This window comes from Saccopteryx leptura, chromosome 3, assembly GCF_036850995.1.
Source record: "Saccopteryx leptura isolate mSacLep1 chromosome 3, mSacLep1_pri_phased_curated, whole genome shotgun sequence".
Classification (NCBI taxonomy): domain Eukaryota; kingdom Metazoa; phylum Chordata; class Mammalia; order Chiroptera; family Emballonuridae; genus Saccopteryx; species Saccopteryx leptura.
The window spans coordinates 292,977,185-292,991,837 of record NC_089505.1 but is presented as its reverse complement, the minus strand read 5'-3'; the positions used below and the strand labels follow the sequence as shown (position 1 = coordinate 292,991,837).

Genomic DNA, 14,653 nt, shown 5'->3' with positions numbered 1-14,653 from the left:
TAATTGTTCCTTTTAAATTGGGTAGATTCATCTTGTGGGAAAGGTTTTAAAGTCTCCCTTAACTATGAAACAGATTTAGCTACATAAAATGAGTTGGCTCACTCACATTCTGCTATTAAATTATTGGTCTTCACTTTCACTTGAATGTGTCTACTTATTAATGTATTTCTCAAACATTTATTGAAGTCCAACTCTGTGGCAAGAGAGAGCAAAGGCAAGAAAGTAGATAGCGAGTGAATGAAGGAAGGACATTTGTGTCATTTTTAGTAAATGAGTGGTAGGGTAGTGTTGGGAGAGGTGTCAGAATTTGGAAGAGCTATTATAGCAAGAAAGAAAGAAGTCTGTTTGTAGATGCGTAAAGGCTTTGTGAAAACAGTGAGGTTGGAAATAATAGGAATGAAGTCCCTTCATCCCAGTTAGATGGTCTTTTTGTAGCGCTTTAACCAGGAGCAGATAAACTGAACTTTGGGGTTGGAAATTGCTGAGGGCTAAGATAACCTGTGAATGGTGGGACCATTGACTGTTTACTAAAACCATTTAATTACAAGGTTTAGAATAGATATGGAAGCATGTGAAGCCAGAATTGTTTGAGCATGTACAATATTTAACTGGAGTAGAATCCGCTTTTTTTTTTTCTAGTGTTCTGAAAATTTTAGAAATATGATATGAAACAAACATAAAAATTGTATTAAATTGACACTAATCATATAGTGTGGCATTTATCAACATTTGCAAAAAGATGTGTTTTGTCTCTCTTCCACGTTTATGATTATACAGAACTAACCCGTTTGTGCAAAAGTGGTACTTTAATTTTTTTTTTTTTTGCTTCTAATTCATCAATAACTTCAAAGAAGTTTAGATTAAAAATAAATAAGGTTCAATAGACAGAGTGAAAATCTAGTGAGACATGTTTCACAATCCTCGCTGTTCAGTCATTTTTTTTATTCCAACAAGGATTTCAGGAGCTAAGAAGAATACATTGCAAAAATACAGGGAGATGTAGAATTTGAAGGAGTGGTTAAGAAATTAGAATGCTCAAACGAACACTTATCTCTAACTAGAGCTCCAGAGAGACAAAATAAAGACAATGGAAGCATGCTAATATTTGAAAATATAATAGATGGTGGTTTTCTAGAAATAATGAAAGGCATAAATGTAGAAATCCTATGCAGCTATCTAAAGTGATTCTTACTCAGTAGCTTTGTAGTGAAATTGCCGAATAATTGTGACAAAGTGAAAATCCTAAGAGCAGTCAGAAAGAAAAAGACATAAATCACAAAGGAATGAAAAACAGGCTGAGAGTAGATTTCACAATAGTATAATGGAAACTAAAGGACAGTAGACTAACAGTCTTTAAGTTCCTCAGAAAAATTAATGTCAACTTTACAATCTGTAGCCAGCAAAAAAAAAAAAAAAAGATCTTTCATAGATCAGGGAAAAATAGAGACATTTTTAGGTACACAACATTTTATACATGCTCACCAAAGAAAGTTTAAGAAGATATATTTTAAGAAGAAGTGAAATGGTCCCAGAGCCCAACTTTGAAATGCAAGAAAAAACCATAGGCAAATAATCTGGATATAATTAATGTAAATTAAATAATAGTTGTATGAAATTATAATGATCATGATTAGAATAATAATCCTCAAATATGCAGGGAAGGAAATAAAATGTCAGAAAACAACAGTAGGTTAGATGGAGTTTGAGTCAATATAAAGTGTTTGAAAATCATTTTTATTATTTGTGAGAAAGTTTAAGATATTGAACTTTAAACTCAAATAATCAAGAGATTAATCCATCTTCAACTAGAACAAACCATCGAGAAGAGTTTGGGATTTTTGGGTTCTCAAAGTTTGTGAGTCTTTCCTTTTATTCTGGCTCCAATTTGTGGGGTACCAGATTTTTTTTCAAGAAGTCCAACCTTATACTTAATAAAAATATTGAGGCTGTGTATTCAGCAAGTTAGCAGTCTACAAGGTTACACCTTATATAGTCTACTTTTGACTGCTTGAAATAGAAAATTCTCAGATGGTAGTTAATGCCTTGAACTAAAACTTTCAAGATGGTCTTTTCTATCCCCTTTTTTGTCTCTATATTGGAAGGGGCAGTTCTGACTATATTTTGAAATTTTGCTTAAATATCAATGTCATGTAGATTCTTTGTTGCCAACCCTAACAGTGTCCAGTGTCCGTGCTGGACATTGTATAATTATTATTATGGACATTTTATTTTTTCATGGGAGATTATATTTCTGTTGCTGCTGCTCATTCTCCTAAAAATTCTATTTCTTTTCTTATAAATAATATTATATAGTGCCATTATGTTATTTTTAAAGTAGTAATCCATTTCCTTGCACTAGACTAGGTATCTAGTTACATATTTATTGCTATGTTTTTACTTTTTCAATTGCCTAATATATGATACCATAATCTGACTGAAAAGGCTACCGTTATGAAATGGACATGTGTAAGTCATTTATCCAGTATCTTTAGTTTCAGGTTTCTAAGTAGTACTTTAAACCTCACTAATGTTGTTTATCTACTTCATTGAGTTCTATGTCTTTAAATATAATTTTGATGCAGATAAACATAAAAGGAACAAAAGCCAATTCCCCTCCAAGCCGCACCTGTAATCAGTCTTTTCCATTTGGGCCATCAGCATTGTGCCCTGACCCTGCTTACCCAAGGCAGTGCTAAGCGTAACCCAGGCATCCTCCTCTTCCCTCCCTAATGGCTCCGTTAGAAAGTCCTGTGAAGCAGTTATTCCAACAATGTCCTGAGTCTTTTTTGTTTCTTTCCACCTCCATCATGGCTGCCATCATCTCTCCCTGACCCCATTCTTATGGCCTCCGACTCTTTCCTCTGTGTCCACACCGCTTCCCCCTAATCCTTTTTACCAGAGTATGTACAGTGATCTTTAAATATATATATTTAAGTACTGTATATATATATAAAGTACAAATCAAATTATGTTTATTGCCTTTTTAAAAATCTTCTGATCGTTAAAGTATAATAAAACCCAGTTTCTGCTCCTTTGCTGTTAGCTGCTCCTTTTTCCAGAAATTCTCTGCTTCAATGTTGACCATATGGAAGACATAACTTTTAGACTCACAGAGTCACCCTGTCACTCTCAATTGCATCATCCTATTTTATTTCCTCTCCATAAGAAGTTGAATTACCAGATATTTTCTTCTCTATCGATGTATCTATCATCTATTTAATATTCTGTGCTCCCTGTTCTAAGAATATAACATCCATGAGAGCAGCAACCTCAAACTTATTTTCAATTGGGATGTCACCAGTTCCTAGAACAGCCCCTGCCCCTGGGCAGTGTTCATTAAACATCTGTTGTGTGCATGAAGAAAATACTTTTCTGCCATTTTTACTGAATTTACTTACGTGGACAATTTTGTTAATATAATTATTTGTTAATAACAGCGAGTGGTCTTATATCCAAGAATAAAAATGGATATTTCTGACTACATTTGTAAATGTCTTCTCAAATTTTTCAATTAACATAAAACTTCTTTGAAATAGTGCTCAGAGTAGTTACTACTAAATTGATTGAACTTTGAGAAATTCTAAAAAACTGTTCATGAATAGTAATTTATTTCTGTCTAATCAAACTTAATTTGAAGATGATACAATCTAGCCTTTTTTTTTTTTATCTATGAAACTCTGAGCAACCAACAGAATGATAAATTTTGATTTTCAGCACCAGGGACAAAAAGATAAAAATGTCAGAGCAGATCCATTTATTTGTGAATTTCTCTGCATTAAAAGATTGATTGAACTGTGATTTTTAAAGCTATAGTACCTGCTGAGTTCTATTGCTCTTTTACTTTCTAATTCATTGTGGAGTGTTTCTTCTTGTTTTCATATGTTTAGCAAACATTTGCTTTCTCTATTTCATGCACAATACTTTTCTGAAAAGGGTCTCTGACTTTCTAGGCTATTCTTGGTTTTTTAGCATGTCCAATTAATTTTTTCTCTAAAATTTCAACACAATAGAGAAAACACATCTTCAGTTAGGAAACTTTCATATGTGCTCCAATAGCCATAAGATTAACTTGTGTATAAGTATTCTAGAAAAATATTTTATCATCCTGGATAGTGCTTTTACAAGTTAAGTTCATGTAAATTAGTCATGTTTCTTGTCAGAATTTAATGTTTTTTATTTCTTCTACTCTAATTTCATACTAGATAGTAATCTTTTATAAAAAACATTTACATTTTCCAAAAATTTTCTTGCCTCAGAGGTGGTTTGATCTGTCATTTGCTTGGAATTATTACATGTTGGACCTTATAAATGAATATGTATACATAATTACGCATTTAAATTTGGTCATTCCCCATGGAATTATTGTTGTTGTTTTATCACAGAACAGAGATTCACATAGATTAATGACTTTTCTAAGCCATAACTAGGAAAAGGGAGAATTAGATTTGAACTCACAGTCTTCTGAAGCTGCCATAGAAGAATACTAATCTGGAGGCATGAGTCCACTAACCTGATGTGATCTTTCATTTATAGACCACAGATCCCTGTGGAAAATGTTGGTAGGTAGTCCACCAAGCTCTTGTGAGTTATGAGCTTCCAGATTTCCCAGCTCTGGTGCAGATGGGTCTGGATCCGACTCAGAGGCTTGTGGTAGGTAGCCTCAGTCACTCAGACAGTTTCCAGACCTAAGCACAAAGGCTGAAAACAAACATATTTGAGCCCATATTTTCAGAAGTGTCTGCTGGTGAGGTGATACCACCCTGAAGTGGGCCACTGTGCAATCCCAGCAGCTAGCTACAGGGGACTCGCATTCATGGGGAAACTGTGGGCAAGCTGATTGTTAGAACAAATGGTTTGTTTCCCCGAGAAAGGAGTCAAGTCCCAATCTGCTGCCTTCCCCTTTCCAGTGACCAGGGTCGTGAGCATCCATGTCCCAGACTGGGGTGCTGTTCTGAAGACCACCTCACATGCTCTGAGCCAGTGGAGTTCTCCTAGCAGGCCCTGCCCACAGCCTGAACACCTGTGCTCAGAAATCTAGGGGCAGGTTTGTTTCCCTTCCATACTCAGGTAGGACAGGCTATTTGTTTGTTGTTGCTACAAGATGCAGTGTGTGCTGGTGGTGTAGCATAAAGTTTATTGATTTCAGAAGGGAGGAAAAGCCAACACCTCGGAGGTGTTATGACTACACTGGAGCAGCAAAGGGCCTGCCAAGGGTTAGGGTCAAGGGACCACTGGCATCTTCTGTGTAGCCAGAGGGAACTTTTAAAAATCCAAATCTTTTGGGTTACTGCTCTTGAGGGTATAAGCCTTTGGTTTCCAGTGCATTCTGGCATTTTGTCTTGCCTACCATTCAAGCTCACTCTGTGTTTAGCATCCTCGTAGTCCTCTCTGCTGCGAGCACTCTGAGCTTTCTTCTCCAAGTATTTCTGCAATATTTGACTCTCAGCCTTTGGATGTGCAATTCCTTATGCCTGCAATACCGATCTCTTCCCAGTCCCGCTGCCCAACAGAGACTTCGGGTGTCACTTTGCGCACCACCTGCTCTGGGGAACCTTTCCTGACCTAGAGGAGGTGCATCTCGTCCTTCCCGCGGAGCACAGTGCTCTGCCTTTTGTTAACACTGTCTTTTCCCACGTTGTGTATGCTAACATTTAGAACAATGCCTGAAAGTTAACCACTGTGCCAAATTATTTGCTGAGCAAATAAATGAATGGTTAGACAGTAGAGGCTTCTTTTGACCAGACCTAAAAAAAAAAAAATCCAAAATGTGGGTAGGAACTGTTGCTTACCTTCTGAATCTGACACGTGGTTCATACATTCTCTTGACCACAGAAAAGAGAAAAAGGGTGATTAAGAAGAATGAAGATTCCCAACAAAATTGCCCATCAGTTTCTCCTACAGAGGAATCCATTTCATTACTTTTATCAAGTGACTAAGCACGAATGATGTGCAAATCTAAAATAAAATTTCTAAACATCTCTGTGTTTCATAATCCATGATTATCTTGTTTGCTGCTGCAGAGAGTGTTCAGGAAGCAAGGTTAAAGGTGACTTGTGAGGTATTTGGGGGCCCTACTGTGCCCTTTTAGTGTGGCTGTTAAGTGCTCAGGTCTTAGGACGACATTTGTGAAAGATGCTAAGTCATGCTCTTTGATGAAGCACCTGTTCTGAGAATTCTCAAGTTTGGTGTTGAAATCACAAATACGGAGATGAATTAAACTGTTTGAAACCTGTTTTATGACCCTCCCCCATTCTTAGTTCCAATTAGCTGCCTAGTGTATTATTTTTTCACTCCTGTCCTGAAATGAATGAAAGCCTGTTTACTCCAAGGCACAGCACATATGTAGATCTCTCTCCCTCCATGAGAGAAAGCCCAGTCATTCTCCCCAAAGAGAGACAGTCTGAAAAAATCAATTTTTTTAATCATAAAAGGTTTTCTTTTTAAGCTAAAAAAAAGTTAAAGTTGTTTTCTCTGATCTTTCAATAGGAAGAGCAGAACAAACCCCACATGTTGTAACTGAGGTGTGCACCCCATGAATGACCAAACCCAGTTTCTGAAAAAGCTGATAATGATCAGCATTTGTCATGGAATCTGGATAATCAGATAACAATGAATTGTTATTCTGTTCATTCATCTTTGACTGATTAGGCAATTCAAATGAAAAGTCAGGCAGAAAGTGTTGTGCATGTTAATGAAAGCAATTCAAGCAAATTTCAAGTACGGACATACTAGATTCCAAGAAAATATATAATTTTGTAGTGAGTTACTCAAAAACATACAGGAGAATGAATAAATAAATGAAATTGGGGGGGAGCAGAAATCACACTTTTAACTGTTTGAAATATTTTTATAACTATCAAAAATTCCACTTATTAAGCTATTAAGGAGGTCCAGTGGTGTGCATGTGGGCATCCTTTAATTAAAGTGATATTTTTAGCTGGAATTTTCTATCCTACTAACCTGTGGCTCACAGAAGGTTTAATCAAATATCATATACCTGTTAAAACCCAGGGACTTTAGCCATGCAATTTCTGAAAATGTTTGTGTCCCGGTCATAAGGCCCGCCAATTACAGCAGGCTTTGGGGGACCCCTGAGGCACTCATGTTTCTGGTGTACAGGCATATGTTCTAGGGACAGTCGTAACCGAATGTGCACACGTGCACGTGGACTCTGTTCCCAGCTGGTGGTCCACACCGTCTTTGCCATCATTTCCCCCCCAAACTATAAATTTGACCAGTTCCTTCCTGGCTTCTGATTCAGGCTCATAATTGCACTTTGTTCTGTAGTCCTCACATCATGCTTTTATTTTTCTCCCGTTTCTCACTCTGGATTAAAATCCAGCCTGAGTACTGATCCTATTTTCTTCTCGTTTCTTTTGCTTTTTTTATTTTTTATTTTATTTATTTATTTTTTAATTTTTCTGAAGCTAGAAACGGGGAGAGACAGTCAGACAGACTCCCGCATGCACCCGACCGGGATCCGCCCGGCACGCACGCCCACCAGTGTGCGATGCTCTGCCTCTCTGGGGCGTCGCTCTGTTGCGACCAGAGCAACTCTAGTGCCTGGGGGAGAAGCCAAGGAGCCATCCCCAGCGCCCGGGCCATCTTTGCTCCAATGGAGCCTCGGCTGCGGGAGGGGAAGAGAGAGACAGAGAGGAAGGAGAGGGGGAGGGGTGGAGAAGCAGATGGGCGCTTCTTCTGTGTGCCCTGGCCGGGAATCAAACCCGGGAGTTCTGCACGCCAGGCCGATGCTCTACCACTGAGCCAACCGGCCAGGGCCTTTGTTTCTTTTGCTTTTTAACTTGACCTTAACTCAAAGGTAACTTACGTTGAAGGCAATGAGGCCGAAAACTATAAGAATGGGTAAATGCAGTAAAAATATTTAGAAATATTAACAAAATAGAGGTCCATAGGCAACTGATTAATAGAAGTACTATACTACATACCCAGATTTTGTGATATTTTAAAATCACCCAACTTTTATTTTCTTTTTTATTGAATTTATTGGAGTGACATTGGTTAACAAATTTATACAAGGCTCCAGGTGCCCAATTCTACAACACATCATCTGTACACCATATTGTATATTCGTCACACCATCAGACTCTGTCCATCACCATTTATCTCCTCTTTACACTCCTCCACCTCCCCTCACTCCTCCCCAGCAATCTCCACACCCAACTTTTAGAAGTTTGTTGTGCTTTCTTCTCTTTTGAAACATTCACATTTGTACCAACTTTTAAATTTATACATTTGTGTTCTTTTTTTTTATGTGTCAAATTCAACAAAATCTGGAATAGCCAGTGTCCTAACTCTATTAGCCCGCTAACTCAAAATAAATGCAAATCACTATTGTGAAGATGTGACTTAGTGCAGTGGCTCAGTAAATGGGAACCTGGGCTCTGGTGGGAGGTTATAATGGGTAAAATCCTGGCCCCATTATTCATTAAAGTTGTGACCTTGGGCAAGTTACTTCACTTCACGTATCTAGGCTTCAACATTCTCACTTAAAGGGGGGGGATTGGATTAGAAAATATAATTCCTTGTAGTTCCTTGTAATTGTATGATACTATAAAGAAAATAAAATACAGTGGAAATCAAGTAATTACTAGTGGGTCCATGTTGAAAGGACCCTTGTCTTCTGTGTAATCTTAACACTATGGATTCCTCACAGTTCCTTCAGCTGAATGCATGTGGAGAAACAGGTCTCATGTGGAAACTGACCTATCCTTCACTCCTTAAACTGCTATAGATCTGCTTTTATTGACTTATTTATGTGCACTCTCTGTATGATGCAGTTTGAACAAAGTGCTCCGTGACTCTGTGTGTGTATTTGAGCACCATAACTCTTGTCCAATCCTTGTATAGAAAATCACATGATAGCATTCGTAAAAATATACTGCTCATAAAAATTAAGGGATATTTCAAAATGAATATAAAGCGATAAAAAAAGAAGCATTTGATTTTTTTTATTAAACAAGAACATTAGAAAAGCAAATGACAAGTCAAAGAAAGTTGTTCAGTTATGGAAATGAGATGCAAAACCAACTTTTATTTCATTGGTGAAAATGCACTCTACAAAAGGCTGAAAGTACTGGAGTGTCTGCATGTTCCTTGATCCCTTATTTTTTATGAGCAATGTACTAAAAATTGAAGACAAGTGGTTATCTCTTCTCTCGCTGAATCGAATCTTATATGTAAGAATGCTAAGATGTTATGTTAAAGAAAACAAAATAAAACTGACAACAGAAAAGTCTGCCTTCTGTTTCAGAGATGAAGCATTCAGTGGAAATAAATCAATAAGAAATAACTGGGGGAAATGTAAACTTGTACCAGATTCTCAGGGACAATAGAGGACTATCGAGTTTTCTCAGCACCTGAGACTGAGCCTCATGTGCATTTCTGCTTGGTTGGTTATTTTTAACCAATAGCAAAAGAAAATAAGAAGTCAAACAGCAAGAAGATTTTGATAGGGAGTTAATGCTTGAAATTTGTATATAACTCCGCAAGATTTTTTTATTGTGTTTAATATTTAAATTGTACTTCTGAATTAGAAAAAAATGACCTCTTTAGAACTTCTACTCAAATTGTTAGAGAAAAAAATCTTAACCCCTCTCTAATTTGAGAGCTCTTCAAATATATGAATTAGCTCTACCCCAGATAGCTTCACTTCCAATTAAAATTGTTTTATGATGGGACCGAGAGATATTGTTTTTGATGTTTGTAAAATCATTCAGAAGTAAAATAATCACCATCTCCAAGGTTTACTTTAATTGTCAGAAACCTTCATGGGCCCTCTGGCAAGTCTTTCTGAATGAAGTCTTCCTGAATGAAGTCTTTCTTGCAATCAGAATTACTTCTTTTTTCCTGCTTGACTACAAATGAACAACAGAAAGCTGTCTTTTTGTTAACCTGATTGCTTCCACTGCAGTATTTGTGTATTAATAATGGGCCAGAAGGATGTGGGAAGGAAGGAGTAGGTAGGAAATATGTAAAGGAAGTTTCTGACAAGTAATAAAGACAAAGATTAAGAGAGAAGTGAAGTCAAGTCACATTTAAAGAGAGGAAATAAAGGCCAAGTTTCCGGAACTGGATGTCTTGATTTACCATCCAAAAAGAAATGGTGGTAACAGGAGGTTGGTTGGGGTGAGTTACCAGCCCATCTGCTTCTTTATGGTCCAAACATGGTATTCCAAATATTTGAAAGTTTCTGAGTATAGGCAAGGCAGAAGGAAGCTGAAAAATAGGAATTTATTAGGAATAAGATTCCCAGGGCAACTAGATTAATTATAGGAAGCATTTTACATGGTTAGTCAGAATATGTAAATTATAAGTCCTTTTATTTATCAAAATGATAATAGCTATAATTTTTGAGTGAATTTCAGGCTTTAAACATTATTTCTTCTGATCTCTTCTGTCAATAGCAGTTTTACCAAATATTATATTTTTTATTGTCTCACTACAACGATCACATGCACCTTCCTAACCCCTTTTCATTAGGAGCTTGAAATATATGTTGACTTTGAAATATGAAGCAGTTAGGGATATTACTGTCAATGAGAGGGTTTAAGAGTGCATTAGGAGTGCAGGGCTTCCGGAATAGCAGAGTGAGGGTCTCTGTATATCTGCTCCTTCATAAAAGCAGTAAAATGCTGGCAAAAATTGTCAAAATAAAAATTTTTAAGAACTGTGAAAATTCATCAAATGCTTGCAACAATATGAGCAACAATTTATTCAAGAAAAGTGGCAGATCCTTGGGAAGAAGAGCGGGGTTTGTGGCTTGTGGTCCTGACCTACTTTTCCCCAGTTCTGAGACAGTCTTGAGGTCCCTGGAGGGGCGGACTGATTAGGAGCTTCTCAAAAATCCTCACTCCTGGGCTTTGCTACAGTGTGACTTGTCATTTGGAAGCTCTCTGGAGAAGAGCCATTCACAGGACATGGTTGTTATCTGCCCTGGAGAGGAAGGGGAAACTTATACCCAGAGTTGCCACATTATATTATTCTATATGTTCAGTTTTCAACAAAAATGATGAAACATGTAGGAAAAAAGCAGTCAAACAGCCAACAATATCCTCAGGAATTCACATGTTAATTCTTAGTAGGCAAGGATTTGTTAGTCAACTATGATGAATAGCTTCAAAGAAACAAAGGAAACCATGTCTAACAAATTAAAGTAAAGCATGACAACACAGCCAGTGCATCAGCAAAAGTTGGGGGACATATTGGTTCAGGCATTTATGCAAATTTCTGAACAATAATTAGATGCCCACTGAGTGAAACAAACAGAGACAGGTGGTCGCACACTAGAGGTAATACAGATGATAAAGTTCAAGTACAATAATGTCTCACCACAAAAATAATGTTAATGAGATAGGAAAAAGAAAAAGATCCAAACACAGATCTTGAAGTTGAAAACTACAATGACTGAAATTAAAAAAGGGAAAATCACTGGACAGGATCAACAGTAGGCTTGAACTGGCAGAAGGAAGGAAAAGCACACTTGCTGATACATCAATTAAGAATTTTCAGTCAAAGAGACAGAATAAACAATATAAATAGAACTCAGAGACCCGTGGAACACTAGCAAGTGTGCCAGCAGAAACGTGATGGGGATCCTAGGAGGTAAGGAGAGAGGAAGGGGACAGAGAATACTTGAAAAAAGAATGGCCAACAACTTCTCAGTTTGATGAAAAACATCCTCTACTCATACGAGGAGCTCCATGAACTCAAGGAAGAGAGCAAAAGAAGATACAACCTTATAGTCCAGCACAGAGCCTTCCAGAGAAAGGAGGTACAGGTAATTTCTTGAAATGTAAAGTTCATGGTGGTGCCTTTTAATGTTGGAGGAAAAAGTAAAAAATAAATACAAATTTAGAAGCTCAAAAATCAGGATTTTGGGGGGTTTGTTTGTGTCTTTGTACTTATACTCTGGTCTCTCCATTGGCTATCCTTTTCTTTTCTTAAAGGCCCATCCACAGGACGAAGCGTGAACACAACACTGTCTGGAAGATGCTGAAAACGATTCCAGATTTGACTTCTCAGCTCACCGATGAGCTTCTGAAGACACTTAGTAAGAACGTCATTTCTGAAACCTGGGTAAAAGGCAGCACAGGTAACAGACTCGGGAGGGACGATTGGCAAAAATCAAATGAGTGTCAGTCACCGTTCTGAGTTTTCTCTCACAGTTATAATACACATCATTTCAGTTGACATGTTAAACGTATACTGCTTAGATGTATTTCATTTGTAAGGTTATTGATCATGATATGAATTACATTTCACATCTTAGCACTTACGTTTTAATGACATATGCCAGACTTGCTCCACCATTGAGCACCCATCAGAATCACCCAGAAGACTTCCTGAAACATATTGCTATGTTCAACCCCTACAGCAGGCGTCCCCAAACTACGGCCCCCTGAGGCCGTTTATCCAGCCCCCGCAGCACTTCTGGAAGGGACACCTCTTTCATTGGTGGTCAGTGAAAGGAGCACTGTATGTGGCGGCCCTCCAAGGGTCTGAGGGACAGTGAACTGGCCCCCTGTGTAAAAAGTTTAGAGACCCCTGCACAGTTTCTAGTCCCACAGGTTTGGGATGAGGCTTAATTTGCATGTCCAGTAATATTTGACAGAGAGTATCAACATGGGAGACTATTCTAATGGAAGGTCTGAGCCAAAAGTAAAGTCCAATGAATTTCTTCTCATCTCTTTAAGTTAGATTTGTGATAATATATATTTTTAAAAATCTTAAAATAAATATTCAGTTTTATTGTATCTTGTCTTCCACACAGTATAGAAATATTCTAAATAAGATTATTAGACTTGTGCCTTAAAATAATGATATCTAGAGAAGAAAAAGAGTCCTGAAGAACAAGCCCCAGCTCCTAAGATATCTCACTATCACAAAAGCTACTCTTGTTAACTCTTGTTATCTTTGGGACCATGTAGGCCTTTACAATGGAGTTTTCATGAATTAAACCATCTGGCTTAAAATTCATATAACTTTCCTAAGCTCCTACCTAATGTACTGAGTAGAAAATAGGCCATCAAGGAGTTTATCTCAGTGCTTAGAGGACAGAATTCTAAGAGAAAACAAAGTTTTCCCTTAAATGTGTTATGAGATTCTTTGGAGAGAAATAGAGGATCCATTCATTCAAATATTTGCTAAATGCTTAAAATAATTCAGGTGACATGCGATGTGCTGGAGATAGTGAGGGCAATGTCAGCGGTCCTTTTCTACAAGGTGGTGGTCACTGGGCAGAGACTGAAAACGCAGAATGTATGACAGAAATGTTAGGCGAGGCGACAGTTGGGATGGATGGACAGAGCAGAGGCCCGAAGAAACTCCTCTGGTAGATAAAAAACATGGACACTCAACTTTATAGGTCAAATAAGAACTAACCAGGTGACAGTATGACCTTCTTCATCCAGTTGTAGCTCTTGGAAACCTTTAGATCTGTTCAGAGCGGCTGATTTCAGCAGAAGGTCCTATGTAGATCCTTAGCAGGGAATTCACAAGCATGTTGGCTTTAACCAAACTTTATGTTTGGCCTTTAACCTTTTGAAAAGTCACTACCAAAGTGATTAATTAAACTTTCTGTTATTAGCATTCTTAATTCCTTTTGAATGATTTTTGTTCACCTGATATGAATGTGGTTAAGAGGTATCTTAAAATATGAGGTCCTGCACTAGTAAATTTCTTCAAATCTTAGGAAAATATTTCTTTTGCCATTTTATGTCATAAAGGTTGGCTAAATAAATAATTTAAGAAACTTAACTGGTCACCAACTTGATTTTATGAAATACATATACTTTTGCAAAGTCTGGGATGAAGATTTAATGACATTTTGATCTCTATTGTTTTGATTCTTGTAGTCAAAGTTTTTTTAGATGCTTGGAGTATTATATTTTTTTCCTAAAAGTTCCATGAAGTAATTTTGTGTATTTTGAAAATATCAGTAAGAAGTCTACACCATACATTTCTTCTCATTGCTTAGATTTCAAAAGCTTATTTTATTTTGCATTGTTATAAAATCTTTTTTGTCATAGTTCATAATTTAACACAATTTGTGATTTGTAAGTAACATTTCAATTGTCATTTGAGAGCTTAAATCTACTACGCTTTTTTTCTTTAGACATTTTTTATGGAATCTATATCAATTATCCATATATTTGAGGGCTGATTTCAGTTGTTATATGAATTATATCTGAGAATTTTCTGCTAGTTCTAGTTCCTACTTTTCTCTTGATTTTCATTTTTAACATAATTTATGTTATTTTTTTGTTTCAATGAGGATTTTCTTTTTTTCTCCTTAGGTATTTGTATGAAGAAGTCACCTCAAATTTTATCAAATTCTGCATATATTTCAAAACATTCTTTTGATTTATTTTGTTTTGATGTCTCTACCAAACTAATATTGATAGATTCACAAATAAATTAGCTACCTTAATTTTAGGAAATAACTGAGGATCAATTTCCGAACTGAACTTTGAAACAAAATAGTAAGGATTCTTTGAATCCTCATTGAGATCCTTAAAATCTATAAAACTATCTTCTATGTATATGTGTAAATATACATATGTATACATCTTATTTTAGAGATATAAGTATATATGCATACAGACATATAACCTACTGCATAAATATACATACA

The 14,653-nt window shown here is 36.7% G+C and overlaps 1 protein-coding gene across 1 annotated transcript in view; it reads left to right on the top strand.

Annotated features, from left to right (window-relative positions):
* CNBD1 (cyclic nucleotide binding domain containing 1) overlaps positions 1 to 14,653 on the top strand; it is a 342,163-nt gene that overhangs the window by 153,994 nt on the left and 173,516 nt on the right. The window contains exon 5 of the mRNA XM_066372735.1: positions 11,967 to 12,112. Within this exon, the coding sequence (XP_066228832.1) occupies positions 11,967 to 12,112 (146 nt within the window). The remainder of the gene's footprint in view (positions 1 to 11,966; positions 12,113 to 14,653) is intronic.